The 25840-nt window shown below is 44.6% G+C and overlaps 2 protein-coding genes across 2 annotated transcripts; one reads left to right on the top strand and one right to left on the bottom strand.

Moving 5' to 3' along the window:
• Nucleotides 1–589: 589 nt before the first annotated feature.
• Nucleotides 590–1837, bottom strand: LOC136485795 (chitinase CLP-like). Its single transcript, XM_066482630.1, has one exon. It carries the CDS (start codon nucleotides 1796–1798, stop codon nucleotides 704–706), a length of 1095 nt encoding a protein of 364 aa, XP_066338727.1. The 5' UTR covers nucleotides 1799–1837; the 3' UTR covers nucleotides 590–703.
• Nucleotides 1838–5748: 3911 nt separating this feature from the next.
• Nucleotides 5749–9146, top strand: LOC136489744 (shugoshin-1-like). The gene is made up of 11 exons (XM_066486297.1): nucleotides 5749–5839; nucleotides 5992–6069; nucleotides 6200–6237; nucleotides 7006–7029; nucleotides 7126–7194; nucleotides 7271–7318; nucleotides 7408–7489; nucleotides 7658–7715; nucleotides 7873–8029; nucleotides 8122–8187; nucleotides 8282–9146. The coding sequence occupies exons 1-11, from the start codon at nucleotides 5749–5751 to the stop codon at nucleotides 8615–8617; spliced, it is 1047 nt and encodes a 348-aa protein (XP_066342394.1). The 3' UTR covers nucleotides 8618–9146.
• The last annotated feature ends 16694 nt before the right edge of the window (nucleotides 9147–25840 follow it).

Here is a 25840-nt window from a genome sequence, read left to right as displayed (position 1 = left end):
GACCTCTTTTCATAAGAGGCAACTAGGTTTATTTTAGGATATAAGTAGTATAGAGTGCCTCAAGACTCGGTAGAGACAAAGACAGGACAATAGTTAGTGTTGAGTTAATGGGACTGGAATGATAAAAACAAATGAATGTATTTGCGTTTTAACCTATTGGATTCCATAACCCACCTTAGCTTTTCATATATATGGAGTCCAATTTTGGTCAAAGTAGCCAAAATTTAGGCTCTGTTCGCCTGCTCGTATAAGCCGGCTTATCAGTCATGGTGTAATAATTTTCTTTCCCGCCAAATCAGCCGTACAAATCAGCACAAACAGCTTTAACCGGAGTTATTGCATGTGAGATGGATTTGACTGGAGTCTGCAGGAGCGTACTCTTTCCATGGAAATTACTTCTTTTCTCCCTGGAAAATACTTGTACTCCCATGGAACCTAACCTGCCATGCATGGAGTCAACTAACGTGGCAGCATCTTTTGTCTGATGCAGTACTTATACGCGTCCTAAATATTCAAACATATCCGATCCGTGTCATAGGAAGGTCAAACTGCCAACCTGATAGCTGGCCTGCACAATCTGTTGGGAGCTGGAACACTCCACAACCAATCTATTCCCATTGATTATTTATGCAACGTGACACACTAGTAAAAGTTCTTATTACAGTACGCAACACAGCATAAATATTCAATCAGCAGCACTGCACTAGGCGGCAAGAGTGAAATTGAAGTTGCTGCATGAAAGCCCGATCGCGTTGAGGAACGTGGTGAACCCGAGCTGCTGCTTCTCCACGTCGAGCACGAGCAGGTGGTTCTCCAGCTGGAACCCACCGATGACCGCCGCCGGCGCCTGCCCTGCCGCCGCCCGGACGAACCCGAGGCAGGCCGTGTTGCCGTTCACCTGCACCATGGAGTTGCCGCCGAGCACCGAGTAGTTCTGCGCGCCCTCCAGCATCACGTCGATCTGCGGCACTGCGTAGCCGAGCCGCGTCGGCGGCAGCTTCGTCGAGTCGTAGCACCGCTCGAACGGCGGCACCGCGTTGACCCTCGACATCCACGGGAAGTTGGGCCCCGTCGCCGCCGCGTCGAACGCCCTCACGAACGGACCGTACACGTCGGGCCGGAGAGATGTGTAGGGGGTCGTGGAGCTCAGCGCCACCACGAGCGGCCCCCCGGAGGTGCCGACGCGACCCTGCTCCACGGCGATGCCGGTGGCGGAGACGTAGTACCCGGGGGAGCCGTTGAACCCGTGCAGCGGCGCCGTGCCGGCCAGCATCGTGGTGAAGTCGCCCCGGTCCGGGAAGACCAAGGGACCTCCGCCGAAGATCGCCACGCCGACGCTGTTGCCGGACGTGGACTTGCCGTCGCTCGGCAGGCAGAGAGCGATCTTGTTGGCGACCTTCTGCGTGCGCGCCACCTGTGCCGGGAACGACTGGCTCGAGGGCGCGAGACCCGCGACGCCCACGGCGCCGGCAGGCAGCTTCGACTGTGGCGCGCAGGAGGCCACCGCCGAGAAGGAGACCGGGAACAACGGGTTCTGGCCGTCGGTGGCGTTCGCGGAGAGCGTGGTGACCGTGCCGTTCTTGGAGGCGCACGTCGTCAGGGAGATGACCGGGCTGGAGAGGTCGAGGACTAGCGGGTGGCCGTCCTTGAGCGGCACGGTGTAGAGGGAGATGGACGCGTCCTTGGTGACGGCGGTCACCAGGGGCTTGCCGCCGCCACTAGCTGCCGTGGATGGTGGTGACGACAACACCGAGATGCAGAGTGAGATGACGAGCAGGAGGGGTTTGGGACTCAACATTTTTTGAGCAGCTTTGGTGGCCGGTGTCGTGCTTGTTTGGTGCGGTTGCTGGTTTTAGTAGTGTAGTAGTAGTAATCTGGTGTATATATAGGCCAATGCACGTTGTCAAGTTTAGATGCAAAGATCAATCGGTCTAGATGGACGTTTGTTGGTTTTGCTGTTCTCCTAGTCATCTCCAGGAGATTAGAGTGCCACCATTCATTTTGAAGTCAAAGATGACGACAGTCGCAAAAAACAAAAGTCAAAGATGACTACTCCTCGACATGTTTAGCTGGTTCCCATTTAGCTAGTTGAATTTCACTTTGCATATGAAAAAAGTCCCTCTACAACTCCCTCCTTTCAAGAATCTATCTATTGTATTAATACACGAGTACACAGATTGTTCATTACCGTCAGATCAGGAAGCCTCATCACCATCAGTTTTTATCTTGGTTGGTGATAATCAGTGGTGGTAAGTTCATCTCACCACTGGCTTGAGTAACCGTAGGACGGTGATAATTTGACATCACCGCTGGCCTCAGTAACTAGTCGTGACAACGGGGACATAGGGCCAGCACCATGGAAGCTACTGTCGCGCGCAAGGGCCGCCTCTGCACCGAGATGCCAACATGGCAAGGCTTGAGCGCCCGCCACTGCCGCACTGAGATCTGGAGCAACCGCACTGGGGGCTGCCTGGGCCATCACCACGGTGCGGCCACTGCTAAGATTCATTGGGTCGAGATCTAGAGGCCGTCGGGGTGCTCCCACCGGGGCACCACCGCACTAGGCCACCTGTGACGGGTGCCGCCCTCCCTCGGCTACTACACTAGGCCGCTAGGTGACCACCCCAATACCAAGAGTCCAACACTGCGCCAGATTCTTACAGCAGGAACGGAGGCATTTTTACTGTAGGGACGGCTGGGGTTGGGGCGCCCCTACAGTGGGCGTCCTCGGGCCCCAGCAGCCCAGTCGCCCCTACAGATGGCACTGTAGGGGCGGCTGGTAACCTGAGCCGCTCCTACAGTTGGGGCTGATATGTAGGGGCGGCTCAATCACCAGCCGCCCCTGCAGTGCCCACTTGTCTTTTTTCAAATTTCAAAATTTGAAAGGTTCAAATTTAGTCAAATGATAAGATAACCAAAATAAAAGTTGTAGACCTTGATGAGTTGAACAACTTTTGTATTCATCACTTTTACATATGAAATTATTTAGGGTTTGAAAATTTGGTTTGAACTTTGTCAAATTTTAAATTTTAAAATGTGTAAAACATTGTCACATCCAAGTTTGATCAAACTTAAATGCTGAAGCATGATTTTAGAAATTTTTAGGAAAAAAAAACAATCACATTTGAAGTTAGTATGAGGAAGAACAACTAGTTATAAAGTTTACCCACAGATTAAAAAGAGAAATCACACTGTTCTAGATGATCCTTACATGATCACAGTGAACAGTGTGATTTCTTTTTTAATCTATGGGTCAACTTTGTAACTAGTTTTTCTTTCTTATACTAACTCCAAATCTGATGATTTTTTTCTAAAATTTTCTAAAATCATTTTCTATCAATTTATTTTGTTGTTTTTGTCAATATATACATATGAAAAGTTTGAGCAATTTAAATTTTGAATTTAAAAAAAATGCAACTTCAGACAAGATTTTGGTTCCCCAAATGATTTCAGCTGAAAAAGTGATAAATACCAAAGTTGAATAACTCATCAAGATCTACAACTTTTGTATTGGTCATTTCTTCATATGACAAAGTGATAACGACATTGTTTACAAATGTGACACATCTCTCATAAAGTTTTATAAACTATATGAGACATGTGTAAGATTAGTTAACAATGTGTGCTAAGAATTTATCAAATGAAGAAATGACCAAAATAAAAGTTGTAGATATTCATGAGTTGAACAACTTTAGTATTCATTGCTTTTTATGTTGAAATCAATTTGGGTTTCAAATTTTGGTTCGAACTTGTCGTTTTTCAAAATTTCCAATTTGAAAGGTTCAACTTTTGTCAAATGACAAGATGGCTAAAATAAAAGTTGTAGATATTAATGAGTTGAACAACTTTGGTATTCATCACTTTTTATGTTGAAATCATTTTGGGTCTCAAATTTTGGTTCGAACTTGTCATTTTTTAAAATTTCAAATTTGAAAGGTTCAAATTTTGTCAAATGGCAAGATGATGAAAATACAAGTTGTAGATCTTGATGAGTTGAACAACTTTTGTATTCATCACTTTTACATATGAAATCATTTAGGGTTTGAAAATTTGGTTTGAACTTGTCAAATTTCAAATTTCAAAATTTAAAATGTGTAAAACATTGTCACATCCAAGTTTGATCAAACTTAAATGCTGAAGCATGATTTTAGAATTTTTTAGGAAAAACAACCATCACATTTGGAGTTAGTATGAGAGAAAACAACTAGTTACAAAGTTTACCCACAGATTAAAAAGAGAAATCACACTGTTCTAGATGATCCTTACATGATCATAGTGAACAGTGTGATTTTTTTTTAATCTATGGGTCAACTTTGTAACTAGTTTTTCTTCCTCATACTAACTCCAAATCTGATGATTTTTTTTCTAAAATTTTCTAAAATCATTCTCTATCAATTTATTTTGTTGGTTTTGTCAATGTATACATATGAAAAGTTTGAGCAATTTAAATTTTGAATTTAAAAAAAATACAACTTCAGACAAGATTTTGGTTCCCCAAATGATTTCAGCTGAAAAAGTGATAAATACCAAAGTTGAATAACTCATCAAGATCTACAACTTTTGTATTGGTCATTTCTTCATATGACAAAGTGGTAACGACATTGTTCACAAATGTGACACATCTCTCGTAAGGTTTTACAAACTATATGAGACATGTGTAAGATTAGTGAACAATGTGTGCTACGAATTTGTCAAATGTAGAAATGACCAAAATAAAAGTTGTAGATATTCATGAGTTGAACAACTTTGGTATTCATCACTTTTTATGTTGATGTCAATTTGGGTCTCAAATTTTGGTTCAAACTTGTCGTTTTTTAAAATTTCAAATTTAAAAGGTTCAAATTTTGTCAAATGACAAGATGACTGAAATAAAAGTTGTAGATATTAATGAGTTGAACAACTTTGGTATTCATCACTTTTTATGTTGAAATCATTTTGGGTCTCAAATTTTGGTTCGAACTTGTCATTTTTTAAAATTTCAAATTTGAAAGGTTCAAATTTTGTCAAATGACAAGATAACCAAAATAAAAGTTGTAGATCTTCATGGCCTCTACAACTTTGATGTTTATCAAATTTTCATTTGAGATCATTTGGTGTCTCAAAATTATTTTAGTAGTTTTGTTTTTAAGGGGATGCCACATGAAGAAACAAAAGAACTTCTTTTAGCTTCATTGTTAGAGATTTTTCAGAACCTTTGAGTTGAACTCTTCAACACGCTGCTTGTGCATTGTTATGTCGCAAAACTATTCTATATTTACGAGGTTGGTACATGTTTAAAAAACAAATTATACATTTAAAAAACAAATCCTAAACGTAGAGGTCACGGACCGAAATACAACGTAGCTTACCAAGGACTCAAGTCCGCGGCGTCGCGAGCATCCCACCCCCTCCCCCAATCACTCTCTCATCCCCGGTCACTCTCTCGTCTCCTCCGTCTATCTCCTCGTCTTCCCCATCTCTCTCGCTGCCGCCGCCTTCTCCGCTTGGAGCTCGGGCTTGACAAGCGTGCCGCCAAGAACACGCGCCGCCTCCTCTCTCTCTCTCCCTCTCTCAGATCGGACCCGTCGAATCCTCCGCAAACCCTATGCGCAGCCGCAACGAACTCCGACGCGCCCCTAGCTCCGGCCCTCTTCAACGCCCGCACCGCCGCCCCTGCGGCCTCCCCGAAGCCCACGCCGCCGCCACCAGAGGCCTCCCCGCTGCCCGCTTTGCCGTCCCATGTGCCTCCCCGCCACCCACGTCGCGACCATGGCGTCGCCGCCGGCTCGGGTGAGGTCGGCGGGATCGATGGCGCCGTCTCCTGCTCCACCTGCCCCTGGCCGCGCTCATCTCCATAGCAGTAGAAGGCCAAGGCTACAGTAGGATCCTCGGCGCCCTGATCCGGTTGGGGCATGGCAGATCCGGGGTTGCGGTGGCTTGAACCCTCCGCACCCGAACCCTAGCGGCGATGGCGGCCCTAAGCTCCGGTCGCCGCAAGGGAAAGGGAATAAGCCCGTTGCCCTCGCCGACATCACCAACACTGGGAAGCCCAACGCCGCCAGATCCATCACCGCCCAAGACCTCGTCAAGGTGAGCTTCGTCACTTTAGCTCCAACAATTCAACTGCCGTATCCAGGTTACTCATGCCATACCAGTTTGATTATGTTTTTTTATCGGACAATCTATTCGCTGAGCTCGATATTTGCTTGCATTGTCGCAGGAGAACGGCAAGTTGATGACTCTGCTCAACGAGAAGACGTATGTTGCCTTGCCTCTCCATCCCCTCCTTGTTTGTTGCTGTAGATGTGTGGGTGTGAGTGGGGGACTTGCTATTTCTTTCCTAACCAATGTAGCTTAACTTTCCTAACCAATGTAGCTTAGCTTTCCTAAACAATTCGCAGATGCTTGCGGTTTGTCTACATCTCCATCCACTTTGTTTCTCACCATGGATGCATTAACATTGATCTTTTACTCTTGTGTGCTGTTCCTTTGTTGGCAATCCAATTGAACGGCATGCTATCCTGCGAGTTATGCCTGTGCACCACAATAACACTATTTTTTAAAAAGGACAAGTGCTCAATTTTGGCAGTTCAGATACAGTTTTTCCCCAAATTATGCGTTGAGTTTAACTCCATTATGTTGGATGTGAAAAATTGAGTAAATTGTGTATGCCATCTTTTTACTTTATACTATTATACTATCTCTGATCCCAAATATAAGTTCATTTAGGTTTGTCTTAAATTAAGCGTTTTTAGCTTTGACTGTTAATAGCAAAAAAACAAAGAGACAAATAACATAAGGTTGACATAATAGATTCATCTGAATAATGTATAACTCTTTCTATTTAAAATATTATGTATTTATATATGTTATATTGGTCCAAGTGTCATATCGGACAGACGGAGACTGTGAATGTCCTAATGGACGTAGATCTACATTTAGGGTCAAAGCATTACACACATAGTGCTTATTTTGTGGTGCAAAATAGAGCACTGCCTAATATTTCTGTTCTGTGCTTCATTGCAGGAAATAAATGCAGGGAAAGATCGAGTAAGTTGTCAGATTCTTCTATGTTTTGGCATCCATTGATTATCAGTACTGAATATGGTGGTTATTGATTTCGTAATTTGAGGATATGATCTGCAGATTAAGATATTGCAGCACGAGCTTTCTTGTACAACAGCACTGCTTAAAGTAAAGGGTTCAGAGCTTGATGTAAGTAAGAGTATGGTTTAACTTGGCTTCTTTTTCATTATAGATTCCATGATTTTATACTTATATATGTTTGCAGAGAAATAAAAACGCTGCTAAAGGACAGCGAAAGGGAGTGAAAGCTCAGGTAGGTATTAAATGTGTAAGTAAAATGACTCACTTTGTTAATATACAACTTCTATAATTCTGAATTTTTTCCTTCTGTAATGGAATTAGGTCTTGAAAGGCACAGCTTCCATAGTCACAGGAGTTGACTCGGTAACCAGTGGTGTTGAACACCATTTGGTTGAATCTCAATGTAAATCTCACTCTATTCTCTTGTTTCATTTTGTGGATTTTTATTTTTCCATACTGCACTTCATGTCATATGTGTTCAACATAAAGCATTGTATATTCTACGTCTTTATTGGCTTTGAGTCAGGCACTGTTAAGGTTCTAATTTTCACTTGATTCAATTTCTTCTCAGCTGCCGTATCATCAAATACCGTCTGCCTAGAGCCACCACAAGATGGAAAACAGAAGAGGTATATTTTATCTATTTACTAATGTTCGAGCTGCAACTGCATCTAAATCAAGATAGCATGATTTGGCCATGAGGTTGTTCTTGTTTATGGAATGTGTCTTTGCAGCAGCACTATCTGATTGAAACTTTTTACTACTGTTGGTTAATTGTATGATCAGAATGCCTCAACGGAGAAGGTCTTCGAGACTGAACCAAGGTTCCTGTGAGATTGGCGGAGTATCTCAGAATACATTGCATGAGGACACTGTAGCGCCTCTAGCTCCTTCCACTTTAAGTGTTCAAAAACAGTATGGGCAAACCACTGGAAAACATATGGTAAGACTATTTCATATGTTTTGCTTCTCTAAAAGGATTAATTAATATTGGGTGGTTCTGATCTGTGTAATATTTGGTGATATACTGTGCAGGAGAAGTCACTGCAAAATGAGTGCAGTGCAACAGTGCATGAAGTGGTAATGGCTTCAGAATTCGAGGTACTATATGTCTATCTTGCAGTTTTATTCATCTTCTAGTCATTGATGTTAATTAATATGTTATCTTTTGACCCCTGGTGTCTGATCCTATCAGGAAACTGAGATAAATGAGCAACCACAAAAAACAAATTTGAAGGTATGGGGTGCATTTAATAACCAGTTAAAGATTAATGGTGGAACCACTTGCAGATTTAATCTACTTGTTTCCTACAATGTAATTCAGGAGATACAGGAAGCATGTTCCAGGGAAGCTGGAGTTCAGTCTCATAAAATTGGTGATAAGGCCTTCAATAGTAAACAAAACCATTTGACAGGAAGTGAATGTAATGGCCCTCATCTTTCCATATTTTCAACATTTCTGATGTGCCACTTGTTTATAGTTATCCAGTTAATTCCAGATGAAACAATTCCAATATCCAATTTGAATTGATACATTCTGGTCTATTTCTTCTCCTAAGCATTTTGTATGCTAGAAATTTAATCTTAAACCCCAAGGATAAATCCCAAGCACATGCTAATTGCTGCAGCTTTTTCTGAACACAGAATTTGAAGAATTATTAATCTTCACCCAATTACAATTCTTTTACAACATCTTTGTCATTCAATATATATATGTGGTCAGATTTGAATTTGAATTATTTATTTTTTTTTGCTGGAAAATCCACTGTAGGGGTGGTTCTTGATTGAACCGCCCTTACAAATACACACAGCAGGGGCGGCTGGTGATACAGCCGCCCTTACAGAAGTCCACTACAGGGGCGGCTGATATTACCAGCCGCCCTTACAGAGGGCACTGTAGGGGCGGCTGAAAACACCAGCCGCCCCTACAGAGGGCACTGCAGGGGCGGTCAGGAAACCGCCCCTACAGAGGCACCCTCTGTAGGAACACCCTGGGAAGGACGGCTAGCGCAGCCGCCCCTACAGAGGCTCTAGAGCCGCCCCTACAGTTAATTTCTGTAGTAGTGCAAATGGATACACTTTCACTGGCCACCAGGACCAGCCGCCGCCACCACGTCGTGGTGATGTTGCACCGGGTGCCGGCGGTGAACTGGAGCAAGAGCTTATCGAGCCATGGGTGTGTGCCACACCACTGTGCTTGTGGATAACAACCAGAGAGGGAGACAGATTGAGACAGAAGGGTCGAGAGAGGAGAGGGGACTTGGGGTCTCGGGTCAACGGGGGGTCACCTGGGGACTTTCGGTCTCCGGTCTTTGGGAGGATGTGAAGAGTCGCGCTGTATGCTGGAGTTAACCATTGTTTAGGTTCACGCTATAGAACTTAGTGTTGTGGATTTGTTTTATGCGTCTGTGAGTAAGCAGTTACATCACAAACGCATTTTAACAACATATCATAGATGCTTTTTGGTAAGACGCGCCTGTAATTACATATTAGACGTGTTTTGTTTTCGCGTCACTAAGAATGGACCGAGTTCGAAACGATGATATACGTGATCGCCTAGAGGTAGCACCAATTGAAGAAAAGCTTGTCCAACATTGGTTGAGGTGGTTTGGCCATATCCAAAGGAGACCTCCAGAGGCACCAGTGCATTGTGGAGTCCTAAGCCAAGCTAATAATATAAGGAGAGGTAGAGGAAGACCGAAATTGACATGGGGGAGGCAATAAAAAGAGATTTGAATGCTTGGGATAAACCTAGAGATTTATGTTTGAATAGGAGTGCTTGAAAAGTAGTTATTGAAGTGCCTGAACCGTGACTTGGGGCTCTTGGTGGGTTTCAACTCTAGCCTACCCCTACTTGCTTGGGACTGAAAGGCTATGTTGTTGTTGTTGTTGTTGTTGTCACTAGGAATGGGTGTATAGTATTTGTTTTTTTTACATACTGAGTTGCCATGCCCAGCTACGCGCGCTAGGTTTCCGTCATCCCCTAGGAGGTTGAGGAGAGGGAGAGGAGCTTTCTCAAACAGGGAGAGAAAGGTGAAAGGAGAGGGAGGGAGACATATAGGTTAGAGAACACACTGAGCCACGGAGGATAGAGGAGAGGGGGTTTGTGGCTACGACAATCCGCGTGATTCCCACGTGTCTATTAGCATGGTGACATGTTGGTGGATAACCCCTCATGTCAGCCAGCAATAGAAAGCACATGGATGCTAGAGAAAACACACGGCGGGAGAGGGAAGTGAACACAACACAAACTGCACCGATTTTTCACAGTTGATTTTTTCTTGAACCGGTTGTGAAAATCATTTTCACCGCCGATTCAGGACACGATGGCTGGTGGTGCGAGGCATGGCTGTAGGCACATGGTGGCCAGTGGTGCAAGGCACAGCTGTAGGCACATGGCGGTGCGATGGCGAGGAGCGGCCATGGGTGCAAAGCGACTGGCGGTGTGAGGCGCGGCTGGTGCGAGGAAACGTTTGATGCATGTCGTAGGTGATCGGCGGTCTGGGGCATAGTTGCAGTCGCGGGCATACAATGGCCTGTACACCAGCTGTTATGTTGTGCGATAGTTCGGTGTGGGACCCATAGATAGAGGTCCTGATATGTCTCCATTCTTTTTTTTTCTAGACGAGGTCGAGCCCCATTTCCATTTAATGAAAAACGGAAAAAACATGAGAGTGTTCAGAAAAAGAGAGAAAAGAGCCTAGCGAAGGAAAACAGTTTTTGTAGTAGGTCTGAACTCTGTCTCAGAGTCATGATGTCTCCATTCTTTAGGGAAGAAGAGGTATATTTTGAGATATTCTTGAAAATTGTAGGGAAAAGAGATCTTATTGGGCATTTGCTAGAGCAATCTAATCTCCTACTCCGTTCTAAATTGTAAGTCATTTTTGTTTTTTCAAGTAACTTTTACTATGTATCTAGACATAATGTATATATGTGGGTGTGAAGCAAAAGTTATGTAATTAGAAAATCCTAAATGACTTCAAATTTGAAATGGAGGTAGTATATTACAAGATTTTAGGGATACAGGAGGAGATGGGAGATCTGGTGGAGACGCTCTATAATCATTTCTGTAGGAGTGTATTCAACTGATCAAGAAAAATCCCTAGCCCAAATATGATATTAATTGGACAAAAACTAGAATATTGAAAAGCCACCGCTGGCTCCATATATTAGACTCCGTCTCACTAGCAATGCAAGGGTACGGTCTGTGTACATAGGAGTTAGCATGATGCAAAGCCTGCAAGTGGAGCCGTCGGAGATGTGCAATCTGACAAAAGGAAAAGCTCGGTGTGGCCATGCAACTGCAGCACACGGGCAACGTCACTAGAAAGGATTCACACACGCAGCAACATAAACGCAAAGGGCCAGCACTGCACAACAACTAACCAAACAATCTGGCGGCAGAAGCAACGTCACTAGAAAGAATGCACACACGCAACGCAACATGCATATATGCACACGCAACACGATAGGGAGGCATAGGAGTGTGAAAACAAGCCTTATCCTTTTTTTTGAAACTGGGAACTTGCATTACTCATATGCTGAAGCGTCAGCAACAACAAGACCGAGGATGTTACATGGGATTGAGCTATAGATTACCTCTCCCCTACAACACACTCATAACCTAGCTCGCTTGAGCGACACTATTACAATCTCTCCCCTTGGAGACACATTCGAACTGTAAAAAACTAGAGAAAATCAAGGTCTTCAGTTTGCCCACAAACCACCTTCTGCCATTGCATCAAACTCATTTGAATAAAGGGCCTGCTTCACCATCAGTGCATTGGTTTCCAGCACCATTCTTCCAATGCCAAGATTCAGTGCAGCTTGAACGCCTTGCAAGCAAGCGACAAGTTCAGCCTGGAACGTGCTCAAAGCAAAATCAAGCTTCCCCGTGCCGGTCAGAACAACCTCAGCATCCTGATCACGGATAACGAATCCCTAGCTACCCGACTATTGAAGTGTCGCTGAAGTCTTGTTTCGTCTATCAAACTCAAAACCAGATATCCAGGGGTGGAGCTAGAGCAAATATGAGGGGGTGTGTTTGTCTTTGTGGGTGCAAGAATTTGTAATGTGTGGGTGCATATATGCTGAAAATTTGGGTTTTATCACTGTTTTTCTAAAAAAAATTTATAGGAATTGGAGTTAATTTCATTTAATTTTGCTTAGCTGTCTTTATTTTTTAGGAAGAAAAAAAAGATTTGTGAAAATAGATTAAAAAGAAATATAAGGTAGAAACAATGTAATGATGCATTCATGATGCTGCATGGTTTTATTATGTTTGCTCATGTTTGTGTCTAGCTAGAGTTTAAATAAAGTTTGTGAAAACCCTATTCAAAGTCTCTTTTAGAAAATTGGAAAAGCTTTATTTTCTAAAGGGCAGGCCTGGTGCAAGCGGTAGAGTCTTACCGCCTGTGACCGGAAGGTCCCGGGTACGAGTCGCGGTCTCCTCGCATTGCACAGGCGAGGGTAAGGCTTGTCACTGACACCCTTCCCTAGACCCCGCACAGAGCGAGAGCTCTCTACACTGGGTACGCCCTTTAGAAAATTGGAAAAGATTTCCTTTTTCCTTTTCCTTTTCTCTTTTGCCTTTTGTCCTGCCTTGCTTTGCAGCCCAGCCCGAGCCTCTCTCTTTCAGCGCGCGCGAAGCCCAGCAGCAGCTGGCGGCCCAGCCTAGCCCGCTCCCCTTCCCCGCTTCAGCGCGTGCCTGCGCAGGCCGCAGGCCCAGCTCCGCAGCCGCGCTCAGCCCAGCAACGCAGGACCGCCCTCGCACCCGCCAGGTGGGGCCCGCATGTCAGCGGCCAGCTATAGCGTCACCGCCTTCCTTGAGTCGGGCTCCAGTCCGACTCAGTGCCATGCTGCCTCCGCTCCGTTTTGCGCGGGTGGCCGCCCTATAAAAGGGTTGAACCAGCACTTGGCGCTGCTCCTTTTAACCCTAGCCGCAACCGCCACCTCGCCCTAGGGCCCTAGATCGAAGCGCCGCCGCCGAGGTAGTCGCCGCCGTTGATCTCCGCTGCTGTCCCCGCTTCTCGGACGCTAGCTCCTCTGCCGAGTTCGCCTAGAGGTGAGTAACCTCCCCATACCGGGCGCGTGCTTTTTCTCCCTCTCTGCGCGTCGCCTTGGCTCGCCGAGGCAGCACAGCCGCTCGCTCTGGCCGTTTCCTGCCGCGGGGAACTGCCCCCATCGGCTTTGAAAGCATCTTGGCCCCTAGTTGGGTTTCGGTGATTAATGACAATACATGATTACTATGACTAACGTGTGTTTTGCATAGGCAATTAAGTTAGGTCATGGTAATGGACATCGATCGGGCAATCATGGATGTCATGCCCCTACGATGGAAATCGTTTCGGTTTTCAAAGGATGGACGACAAGGTTAAGGTTGACAAGTTCTAAGTGTCGATTGGAGTTGGAGAGACACTTAGAGTAGTTTAGGACTTTGTTTTTCCTTTGGCTGTACTATTAAGGGGGGTATGGATGGGTAGCTTGACCTAGGTGAGTCTAGTGAGTTAGGTATGGTGCACACTTGCTAAGTCTAGCTCTAGGTAGCTCCAAAATAGCCCTTTGATCCAATGGAGCAAACTTCATTCACAAATGATCGAGAGTTGGAAGTGAATGGAGTGTCAAATACTGACCGGACGCTGGCTCTGGTGTGACCGAACGCTGGCCGCAGGGTCCGATCAGTTCATTTGACCAAGGTCACAGTGTCTGGCGCGACCGGACGCTGAAGAAGCAAAGTGACCGGACGCTGAGGGCCAGCGTCCGATCGACTCCAGTAAGGTTCCAGAGAAGGAATTCTGTGACCGGACGTGTCTGGTCAGTACTGACAGGACCCTAAGGGTTCAGTGTCCGGTCGAGTATAGTAAGGTTCCAGTGAGGGTTAAATGCGACCGGACGCGTCTGGTCAGTGCTGACCGGACCCTGCCCTGCGTCCGGTCAACACTTGAACACTAGTATACGGGTTGAACTGACCGGAGCGTCCGGTCAACATGACCGGAGCGTCCGGCCACCCCGCAGAGGCACATAACGGTTCGTTTTTCAGCCCATGTTATAAATACAACCTCCACTCGTGTGTGGGGGTACTTTTGCTCATTTGAACAGCTGAGAAACACGTTTGTGAGTGCAAAGAAGAGCAAGGTCCTAGTGAGGTGTTTGTGATTTAAGAATCCAAGAGAGAGCCCTCATTAGTGAAGCAAGAGTAGCAAAGTGTGCTTCCATCATCTCATTAGGCTTGTCGTGATCAAGTGAGAGTTCGTGCTTGTTACTCTTGGTGATTGCCATCACCTAGATGGCTTGGTGGTGATTGGGAGTTCGGTGATCACCCGGCGGAGCTTGTGGGTGACCCAACTCAAGTTATGAGCGGTTGTGGGTGATTCACCATGATGGAGTGTCGAAGAATCTAACCCGTAGAGAGCACTTGATCCTTGCGCGGATCAAGGGGGAGCTACACCCTTGCGCGGGTGCTCCAACGAGGACTAGTGGGGAGTGGCGACTCTCCGATACCTCGGCAAAACATCGCCGCGTTCCTCTCTCTCTGTTTACTTTGAGCATTTACTTTGAGCAAGTCAATACTTGTCTTTACATTCATAGAATTGCCATGCTAGAGTAAATTTGGAATATAGGTTGCAAGTCCTTTGTGCGTTAGATTAATTGAAACACCTTTTTAAGCACAAGGTGTTAATTGGGCTAACAGTAGGATTTAATTATTGCAAGAAAATTTAGAATTAGCCCAATTCATCCCCCCTCTTGGCATCTTGATCCTTTCAATTGGTATCAGAGCCTCATGCTCATGTTTTTAAGCTTAACCGCTTAGAGCAAGATGTCTCACGGGGATGGACCTCCTCCTATCTTTGAGGGAGCTGACTTTTCATATTGGAAAATTCACATGGAGGCGTACTTAGAAGCTCTAGATGTTGGTATACTTAGAACCGCCTCACAAGGCTTCCCCAAACCTCGGGATGCTACACACTTACAAGGCGATGAGGTTAATTATGAAAAATAGAATGCAAAGGCTCGCAACACCATCTTTAGAGTCCTTTACAAAGTTGTGTTCAACTGCGTAAGGAACCACAAAGACACCCATGCACTATGGTCGGACGTTTGTGCGCTCCATGAGGGAACAAAGAGTGAGCATGAGGAACACTATCATCTTGTCATTAAAAAGCTTAACTCTTTTGAGATGCTTCCAAAAGAATGTGCTAATGAGATGTATTCACGTTTGAATGTTCTTGTAGAGGAAGTCAATGGGCTTGGACTTACTCAAATGTCACCATCCGACGTTGCGAGAAAAATCTTGAGTGTCCTCCCCATTGACAAATATGGCCATATGTGACCGTGCTACACCAAGGTGATCTTTCCACCACTACACCGACACAAATCTTGGGAAAGATCAATGCTCATAAGATGTACATGCACATCACGCCACAAGATGGCTCATCCTCTACAAAGAAGAAAGAAAAAGACTTAGCATTCAAAGCTAGCCAAGAGAAGGGCAAAGCAAGACTTGAGTATGAGAGCTCAAGTGATGAGGAAGATGATGATGAAAGTCTTGCTCTCATGGTGAAGAAGACCTCCAAGATGCTAAATAAGCTAAACAAGAATGGCATCAAGTTTGATGGCAAGAAGAAGAAGTTCTTCACTAGCTCAAGAAGGAAGCCAATCTCCAAAATGGATTGCTTCAATTGTGGAGAGCTTGGTCATCTAGCACATCAATGCACAAAGCCCAAGAAAGACAAGTACAAGAACAAGTACAATGGCAAGAAAGATGACTCAAGCAATGAAGAAGAAGATGAGAAGAAGAAGAACAAGCCATACAAGAAGAGAGATGGTAAGAAGAGGGACTTCCACAAGAAGAAGAGTGGAAAGGCTTACATTGTCGGTGATTGGCTCACGGACATTGATTCATCTAGTGGATCATCCGACGATGATAGTGACAACGAGAAGGTCTCCGCCATTGTCATTGACTCTTCATCATCTTCACCGCCACCACCGCCATCATCCTCTACTCACCTATGTCTTATGGCCAAGGGTGAACGCAAGGTATCAAAGAATGATGATAGTAGTGATGATGAGCATGCTAGTGATGATGATAGTGATAGCGATAGCGATGATGATGATGACTCACCTTCTTATGATGATCTTGTTAAAATATTAAGACAATACACTAAGATCATTAGGAAGAGTACAACTAAAATTGAAAAGCTAGATGCTAAGAATGATTCACTTTTAGCAAAATGTGATACAATGGAAAAGGCTAATGTTGAGCTTAAAGAAAGAAACGATACTATATCATCCAAACTCAAGGAGCTCAAATCTTCTAAGAAAGAGCTTAAAGATAAACATGATAAACTTAAGAGGACACACAATGAGCTCATCTCTAGCCATAACAAGCTAAAAGATGAATACACTACTCTTAAGATTAATTATGATACTCTTGTCATTGCTCAAGAATTTTTACCAAATGAGACATATGATGCTACTAACCATGTTGTTAAGATTGATATAGCTACATCATGTGATGATTTAATTGATGAGAGCATTGAGCAAGGATCTAGTGGCAAAGGCAAGCAAGTGGTTGAGTGCAATGACTATGATGAGTATGTAAAGCTCAAGCATGACAATGAAAAGCTCAAGAAAGTGTTTGAAGAGTTCAAAATCCACAACACCATTGTGCTAGAAACTCTTGATCATGATGAAGAGTTGATCCTTGAGAATGAGAAGCTCAAAGAAGAAAACAAGAAGCTCAAGAAAGAGAAGAACAATGTTGCACTCAAGGAAGATAAAGGTAGTGATGCACTCAAGGAAGAGAACAAGAAGCTCAAGTTGGAGAAAGAGCATCTCAAGATTGGATTGAGCAAGTTTGCAAGAGGCAAGCATCTCCAAAGTGAGCTACTCATGAACACCATCATGAAGATGGATCGAAGTGGCATTGGATATGTGGCAAATGTAGAGAAGAAGAAGGCTCAAGTTCAACAACAACAATCAAAGCCAAAGCCAAAGCCAAAGAGGTGTTTTGAGTGTGGACAAGAAGGCCACTTTACTCATGAGTGCCAAACTCCACCACCACAACCCTTGCCCAAGCATGCTAGACCCTTTGCCTTCAATGCTCACTACATGCTTAGAAAGGATTCTAGTGGAAAGATGAAAGTCATGTTCTTAGGACCTCCCAACAAGAATAGGCCTAAGAAGATTTGGGTTGCTAAGTCACTTGTTGGGAAGGTGAAGGGCCCTCAACAAGTTTGGATTCCTAAAGCTTAAATCTCTTGTGTGTAGGTGAACTACAAGACCGGTGGAAGTCATTGGGTTATTGATAGTGGTTGCACTCAACATATGACCGGTGATCCTCGTATGTTCACCTCACTAGATGAAGAGGTAGATGGACAAGAGAGAATTACATTTGGAGATAACTCAAAGGGCAAGGTTAAAGGATTGGGCAAAGTGGCAATATCAAATGATCATTCCATCTCCAATGTACTATATGTTGCTTCATTGAGCTTCAACTTGCTATCCGTTGGACAATTGTGTGATCTTGGCTTCCAATGCTTGTTCACTGAGAAGGAAGTTGTTGTATCCAAGAAGGATGATAATCAAGTGATATTCAATGGATTTAGATACAACAACTTATATCTAGTGGATTTCACCTCCAAAGATGCAAATTTGAAGACTTGCCTATTCACCAAAACAACACTTGGGTGGCTATGGCATAGAAGACTTGCTCATATTGGGATGAGCTCACTCAAGAAGCTAATGAAGAATGATTTGGTGAGAGGGTTGAAGGATGTGAAGTTTGAAAAGGACAAGCTTTGTAGTGCATGTCAAGCCGGCAAGCAAGTTGCAAACACCCATCCAACTAAAGCTTTCATATCAACCACAAGAGTGCTAGAACTCCTCCACATGGATCTATTTGGACCAACAACATACAAGAGTTTGGGAGGAAATCTTTATTGTCTTGTGATAGTTGATGATTATTCAAGGTATACATGGGTATTCTTCCTTCATGACAAATCCGAAGTTGCATCTTGCTTCAAGAAGTTTGCCAAGAGAGCTCAAAATGAATTTGAAGTGAAGCTCAAGAAGATAAGAAGTGACAATGGGAAAGAATTTGACAACACAAACATTGAAGCTTATTGTGATGAAGTTGGGATCAAGCATGAAGTCTCCGCAACTTATACTCCTCAACAAAATGGTGTAGTTGAGAGGAAGAATCGGACTTTGATCACTCTTGTAAGAACAATGCTTGATGAATACAACACCCCCGAAGCTCTATGGGCGGAAGCAATCAACACCGCATGCTATGCATCCAACCGCCTATTTCTTCAAAAGTTCCTTGGCAAGACTCTATATGAGTTGCTCAATGGGAAGAAGTCGGACGTCTCCTTCTTTAGGGTGTTTGGTTGCAAATGCTACATCTACAAGAGGCAGCAAAACCTAGGGAAGTTTCAAAGGCGTTGTGACATTGGTTTTCTTGTTGGTTACTCATCAAAGTCCAAAGCATATAGAGTATTTAATCATGCCACCAGCTTGGTTGAAGAAATATATGATGTGGAATTTGATGAATCTAACGGCTCCCAAGGAGCACATGAGAATCTTGATGATGTAGGTGATGAACCATTGAGGGAGGCTATGAAGAACATTCCGGTGGGAGATATCAAGCCAAAAGATGATGAAGATGATGTACAAGTGATTGATCAACCTTCTTCATCAAGTATGCCACAAGATGGTGAAAAAGATGGGAGAGTAGAAAATGAAGATACTCATGTCTCCCATGAGCAAATAGGGATACAAGCACAAGATATTGATGCTCCACAACCTCCCCCTCAAGTGGTCAATAGAAGAAACACATCCCTACTACAAGATCATCCACAAGATCTCATCATAGGGAGTCCATCAAAGGGAGTAATGACTAGATCTCAAAAACTTGCTTCATTTATTGCCCATCACTCTTTTGTCTCTTGCTATGAGCCTACCAAGGTTGAAGAAGCTCTAAAAGATCCGGATTGGATTAATGCCATGCATGAAGAGTTGAACAACTTCACCCGCAATGAAGTTTGGACTCTTGAAGAGCGACCAAAAGGTGCAAGAGTCGTTGGAACAAAGTGGGTGTTCCGCAACAAGCAAGATGATCAAGGTGTTGTTGTGAGGAACAAGGCAAGACTAGTTGCAAAGGGGTTCTCTCAAGTTGAAGGTTTGGATTTTGGAGAGACCTTTGCACCGGTTGCAAGACTAGAAGCCATTCGTATCCTACTTGCATATGCATCACATCATGAAATGAAATTATATCAAATGGATGTGAAAAGTGCATTTTTAAATGGCTTTATTAATGAACTAGTCTATGTTGATCAACCTCCCGGGTATGAAGACCCTAGATATCCTAATCATGTTTATAGGTTGTCCAAGGGGTTATATGGGCTTAAGCAAGCCCCAAGAGCTTGGTATGAGTGCCTTCGGGACTTCCTCATTGAGAAGGGCTTCACCATTGGGAAGGTCGACACCACACTATTCACCAAGAAGCTTGATGGGCATATCTTCATTTGTCAAGTATATGTTGATGATATCATCTTTGGATCATCAAATGAAGATTCATGCAAAGAATTTGATGAATTGATGTCAAAGGAGTTCGAGATGTCAATGATTGGAGAGCTTACATTCTTTCTTGGTTTTCAAGTCAAGCAACTGAGAGAAGGGATTTTCATCTCTCAAGAGAAATATACAAAAGATCTTCTCAAGAGATTCAAGATGGATGAATGTAAGCCAATCAAGACTCCAATGCCTACTAATGGACATCTTGACCTAGATGAGGGAGGTAACCCGGTTGATCAAACTCTCTATTGTTCTATGATTGGTAGCTTGTTGTATTTAACCGTATCTAGGCCCGACATCATGTTTAGTGTGTGTATGTGTGCTAGGTTTCAAGCTAATCCTAAGGAAACACATTTAATTGCCATAAAAAGAATCCTTAGGTATCTTAAGCACACACCAAGCATTAGCCTTTGGTATCCCAAAGGAGCTATATTTGAGTTAGTTGGCTATTCCGATTCGGATTATGCCGGTTGCAAAGTTGATTGAAAAAGCACATCCGGAGGGTGCCATTTGCTTGGTAGATCACTTGTGTCTTGGTCCTCCAAGAAACAAAATAGTGTGGCTTTGTCCACCGCCGAAGCGGAATACATTGCCGTGGGTGCTTGTTGTGCACAAATACTATATATGAAACAAACTTTGCTAGACTATGGTGTAGTTCTAGAAAAAGTACCTCTTTTGTGCGACAATGAAAGTGCGGTAAAACTTGCAAATAATCCGGTTCAACATTCTCGCACCAAGCACATAGATATCCGCCATCACTTTCTTAGAGATCATGTTGCTAAAAATGATATATCACTAGAAGGTGTAAGGACCGAAGATCAATTAGCGGATATCTTCACTAAACCGCTAGATGAGGCAACATTTTGTAGATTGCAGAATGAGCTCAATGTGCTTGATTTTAGTAACTTCACTAAAAGATGAGCTTGTGTTGTCCCTTGCATTCATTGTAATATACAACATGTTTAATTCTTGGTAAAGCATATAGGGCTTGTCTAACATGGTTAAGATAACCGCCGAAAAGCGTGTGAAGAAGCTTAACCTTGGATCAAACTTGACAAGCAACTAGATTTACTTACAAGTATTGCTTATGCATGAATGTTGTTTTGTCGTTTTGTTCCATTTGCCCTTTTATTGCCTATTTTCTTAAAAAAAATTATAGCCTAAGGCAAAATATTTTTGAAAAACTTGAGGGTTTGAGAGAGGTCACTCACATCAGTCCCAATTGGTGTTTATTTGAGTCTTATTCAAGTTGGGACTTGATTGGGAACAGGCAGCGCGAAGGAACGTTGAAGATTTGCTGGAAAAGAGTGACTGGACGCTGCACCGGACTTTGATGTCCATCGTCCGGTCAGTTCATAGGAGGTGAACTGCTGCTGAAGGAGTGACCGGACTCTGGCTTTCAGCGTCTGGTCGTTTGAGGAAGAAACAGGCTGAGTTGACCGGACTCTGGCTGCGTCCGGTCGGTGTCCACCGGACGTGTCCGGTCGCGATTCCAAAGGAATTGGACCTCTCTGGAATCGACCGGACGCTGGGTGGTAGCGTCCGGTCGCTACCACTGGAGCGTCCGGTCAATAGAAATCGTGCGGCATCAGATCTCTTTCCCCGTTTCCTTCTCTGTTATGCATAGGGGTCTCCTTAAATAGCGAATCGCTGGGCGTCCTTGACCTAATCCGCCGCATCTCGCCATAGCCACCGCCTCTGCGCCAGCTGCGCCCTTGCCGCCACATCCGCGAGCTCCAGCGCCGCCACCCTACGCCGTGCCGCTCCCGCGCGCCGCCTGTACCTTCACGCGCCACCGCCGTGCCTGTGCCCGAGCTTTCCATGCCCCATGCCGCTGCCTCTTACCTACGCTGGTGCGTGCTCCAGTGCTCGCCGACGACCGCCAGCGCCTCCCGAGCTGCGCCATCGAGCCCTAGCCATCATACTGTGCCGCCCTTGCACCACCGTGACCTAGCCCTGCAATCCTCGCCATTGATTTCACCAATTCATGTCGTGCTTCGCCTAACCCTAACCCTAGCCGGTTCCGAAGGCTCCCTGCGTAACGTCTCTTCTCTTCTCGGATCGTCGGTTCATTAGGTAGCAAGCCCGTCGTCTCAATTTCGTACCTAAATTGCTTGCTTCCTAGGATTTCACATCTATTAGATATATTGTATTTATTTGTATATCTATCTATTCCATTGTGCAGCGAGTCGGTGCCGTTGAGGTGTAAGGTGCAGTTCTGTTGATGCAAAAGTGGATCTGCAAACACAAAGGGCTAATACCCGAATCGATATCCAAGGCGTGCCAGTCGATTTGACCTGTTAATCGACAAGGATGAAGATACGAGCACTTTGGTCCTGACAACAGCGATACGCCCGGAAGTCACGGCCAAGAGGTACTCACACGGAACTCGAGGATCGCCGAAGGTCGCACTGAAGCGATGCAGCTCGCCGAATCAATGAGAACTCGTAAAAAGGGAAAATAATGCAAATTGACGAAGTCGCCGAAAAGTAAGTAGATGCAAATAGGAGTAAAAATTGGTTTTGATATTGATTGATATATCTATTACATTGCCCTTCACTCCATATTTATACCCTGATCTAAAGAGACACAACCAAACACAACTAGGACACCAAGCCCATATCTAAGGAAACACGTGACTCTTACATGAATCATACTCTAACAAATATAGAAAAGGAAATCAACTCCTATCTATTTCCCTGTCCGCCTCAATTACGATGGAAATCTCACCATCCTCCTTCCCATTGGCATACTCCCTGTTTCATCGGCAGTAGTCTTCAAGTCTTCCTTCATCGGCATACTCCCTGTTTCATCGGCAGTAGTCTTCAAGCCTATCGGCATCGACAATAACACCTCCAACCTCATCGGCAACGCCCGAGTCCAAATCAACCTTTCCATCGACCATCACCAGCTATCGGCAACCATCTTTACAAGCTGGATTTCATCGGCTATCAAAGTATTCAGTAACTTTCCCCTTGCCGATTAGTCCACTCCGATTATTTTGACACGTGCAAAAAACGGTGTCAACACATGCTCCCCCAATTTCGGAGTATAAAACCATTAATGCTCCGAAATTTACTCCAGATAACGCTTGCCTTCGCCCGATTACCGTAACTCATTCTCCAAGCCAAAACTTGATCTGTTATCAAATCCAATCAAATCTAATCCTGATTCCACGCACTTCAGTAAATATCGCACAATCGCTAACCACTCTTGCCTTGATTATGGTTAAGATACCGAAACAATAACCCATCGGCAAGATCTTAACATGATAATGCTGTCATTTTCAGAATTAAAATATCTTGTACCGATATCTCTTCCAAGTCATGATTACTTGCCATCAACCCATTTGTACAATCCCCTGATTATCGCGCGAACAGTTACCATACCCACCTGAACCACTTCGACCTACATGCACGCGGTATAGAGATAAGTCCAAAATACCCCTACTCCAAGCGACTTATAAATAGATTCCTCCGGAACCCTCGCCTTCTACCCTCAGACTCCAATCTTTGACATTTTCTCTTTCCAGGCGGCGACTCCGACGAACAACTGCGCGACCTCAACCAACAAGAATTCTTCTCCAGCGTTACCTCAAGTCTCCGGCTCGTGCCCCCATCTTCCTCAAGATAATGGCAATCAACTTCGACGTCCCTGCGGTTCGCTCCACTTCCATTACCTTTTACTTTGATTCCCCTAGTTTTTGCAAATCCATACAGTTGGTGATTTTTCCTTTCTTTTGTTCTCCAGATCCTTTAAACTTAGGAACTGCGCAACAAATTAGTTATTCCAACCGATCAGCCGCATGTCCAATGCCTAGGACCAATGGGCAACCCAGATCCAACTGATCTGATTAATGCAGAGGTTAACAGAATCCCCTTTAGAGCCCAAAATTTCTCTCTGAATTTATGGAAAGACACATTCCGATCTTGGCCCAAAACCACCAAAGGGTGGAAAGATTGGTACTTGAGGGTTAATAGATCGATGCAAGTATACTGGGCAGAACGGAAGTTAGACCAATGCATTAGGCTATCTATTGCCGATATGCAGAAGAATGAATCAATGATGATTGCAGCTGCTTACTTCTGGTCAGACACAACAAACACTTTTATGTTTGGACATGGCCCAGCTACTCCCACACTTGCCGATGTCCACATGCTCACTGGCTTGGATATTTCAACTGCCGATGAAGGCTCCATTTATGGTAGAAAATCTGAATATAGGGTGAATACCCGCAACATCGGCGGTTGGACGGGATACATTCAAGAATACCAGAAGACTGGGACACTTAACCAGAGGGAACATGCCACATTCTTGAATATGTGGTTAGAAAAATTTATCTTCTGTGGTCGATCAGTAGGACCAACCAACGCCTTCCTCCCCGCAGCTGAACTTTTGGCTAATGGTGTAAGGTTTCCTCTTGGCCGATACCTTCTGAGCTCCACTTATCATCTTCTTCATCAAGTGTCTCAGAAACTTATGCTTGGCGAACCCATCGGCAACCTAGGAGGCCCGTGGTGGTTTATCAACATGTGGCTGAATGCCCATATGCACAAACGTTTGCAATGGGACTTTTTTGCCCAACAATTCCCACGAGAAATTGCTGAAGACCATGTGCTTGGGGATGATGAATCGGCAACACGCTCACCCCTCAATTTTGGTGAAGCCATAATTGTCCTTCCTGGAACAGAGGCCAATGAAGACCAGATCGGCAGATTCTTCCAAAACTTCTACAATGGTCTTTCTCGTGATCATAGGGCCTGGGTACCTTATATTGACGAGGAAAACAGATTTCCCCTTCTTTTCAACTTTGCCGATGACACCCTGAATCAGGATAAGGAACTCATGATGGCCATCATTACTCCCAGGGCAATTCCAGTAAATACATTTGGTAGCGGGAAAAACACCAACATTTCGTATGAATTTTACAACCCATCGGCAGTATCCCGTCAATTGGCTTTTGGGCAACTGCCAATCAAACTTTGCTTTGCCGATGTGATCAAACCCAGGGAAACAATCACCTGTGGAACAGATTGGAACAAGGTAGTACAACTCTCCCCCGATGCCGATACTCACAGATGTTGATATATCCACCTGGACGCCAGTATCCTTCATCACCGAGTCATACAAGCAATGGTGGCGAGAGTGGAAGGAACAACTGTTTGCAACTTCTGCTCACACATATCGGCACATGATCGACCCTGAATATGCCATCCCTGACGACGCAGTAAGTTTCTTTTAACTCCTTTTTGCTTTTCCCTACATATATCAGTAACTGACTCTCTTATGACAGGTTAACAACCCAGCACCATCGGTGAGCAAAAGTGGGAAACCCTTCGATCTTCAGCCTGTTTCCCCGATATCACCGATCGGCTACAACGCCCCCACCTTAACTGCTTTGACCCACCAGAAGATCCGTACCAAGACCATCACCTCTAAGTCCAAATTGGCTACAGCTAGGGCCACTCCATCGGCTGCTGCTACAACCTTGGTCAAGGCATTCAAGGTAACAACCTTGTTTATTTCTACTTATACCGATTACAAACTGTATTAACATTAATCATCAGGGGGTAAGAGCTGCTACTGGATCGTCATCGGCAATTCCTCCGATATCAAGCACCACTTCTTTTGACAAACCTTCAGAGGTATCCTCTTGACTTCTCATTTTATCTGTTAAATATCATACCTTACACTTGTTTTGCAGCAACAATTGGGTACATCGGCAAGCGTACCAGACGTCCAAGCTTCACAACCAACAAGTGCCGATGCCCCCCAGCCAATCGTTGCCGATGCCCAAGCAAAGCGCAAAGCTTTAACAGATGCCGAGGCACAGCCAAAACGACAAAGGTCCATGCCGATCCCTACATCTGCCCCAATGCCATCGGTCATCATACCTCAAGAGCCAACCACTGATGAAGTCACAGAGGACATCCCATCGGCAAGCTCAGCCGATCCCTCACACGGCACTACTCCAGGTTGCTTCCTTCCAGTCAAGCACAGGAAATTGCCTTGAAACAGGTAAACCGATTAACCTAGCTGATTTACAATATTCATACTTATCCTTAACCTGACCTCCTTTTCTTTTCCTCAGGAACAAGACTCCCCAAACAGCCTATTCTCCTTTGCTATTGACGTCTCTGACGATGATGGAGAGGAAACAAGTTCTTCCCTAGCACTA

The sequence above is a fragment of the Miscanthus floridulus genome, chromosome 10 (genome assembly GCF_019320115.1).
Source record: "Miscanthus floridulus cultivar M001 chromosome 10, ASM1932011v1, whole genome shotgun sequence".
NCBI lineage: Eukaryota > Viridiplantae > Streptophyta > Magnoliopsida > Poales > Poaceae > Miscanthus > Miscanthus floridulus.
The sequence above is the reverse complement of the archived record's forward strand: the minus strand, read 5'-3'. Positions and strand labels throughout refer to the sequence as shown.

Coding starts and splice junctions, on each gene's coding strand:
- LOC136485795 (XM_066482630.1), bottom strand. CDS start 1,798: ATGTTGAGTCCCAAACCCCTCCTGCTCGTCATCTCACTCTGCATCTCG.
- LOC136489744 (XM_066486297.1), top strand. CDS start 5,749: ATGGCGTCGCCGCCGGCTCGGGTGAGGTCGGCGGGATCGATGGCGCCG. Junction 6,070..6,199: donor CCGCCCAAGACCTCGTCAAG/GTGAGCTTCGTC, acceptor GCATTGTCGCAG/GAGAACGGCAAGTTGATGAC. Junction 8,188..8,281: donor TAATGGCTTCAGAATTCGAG/GTACTATATGTC, acceptor TGATCCTATCAG/GAAACTGAGATAAATGAGCA.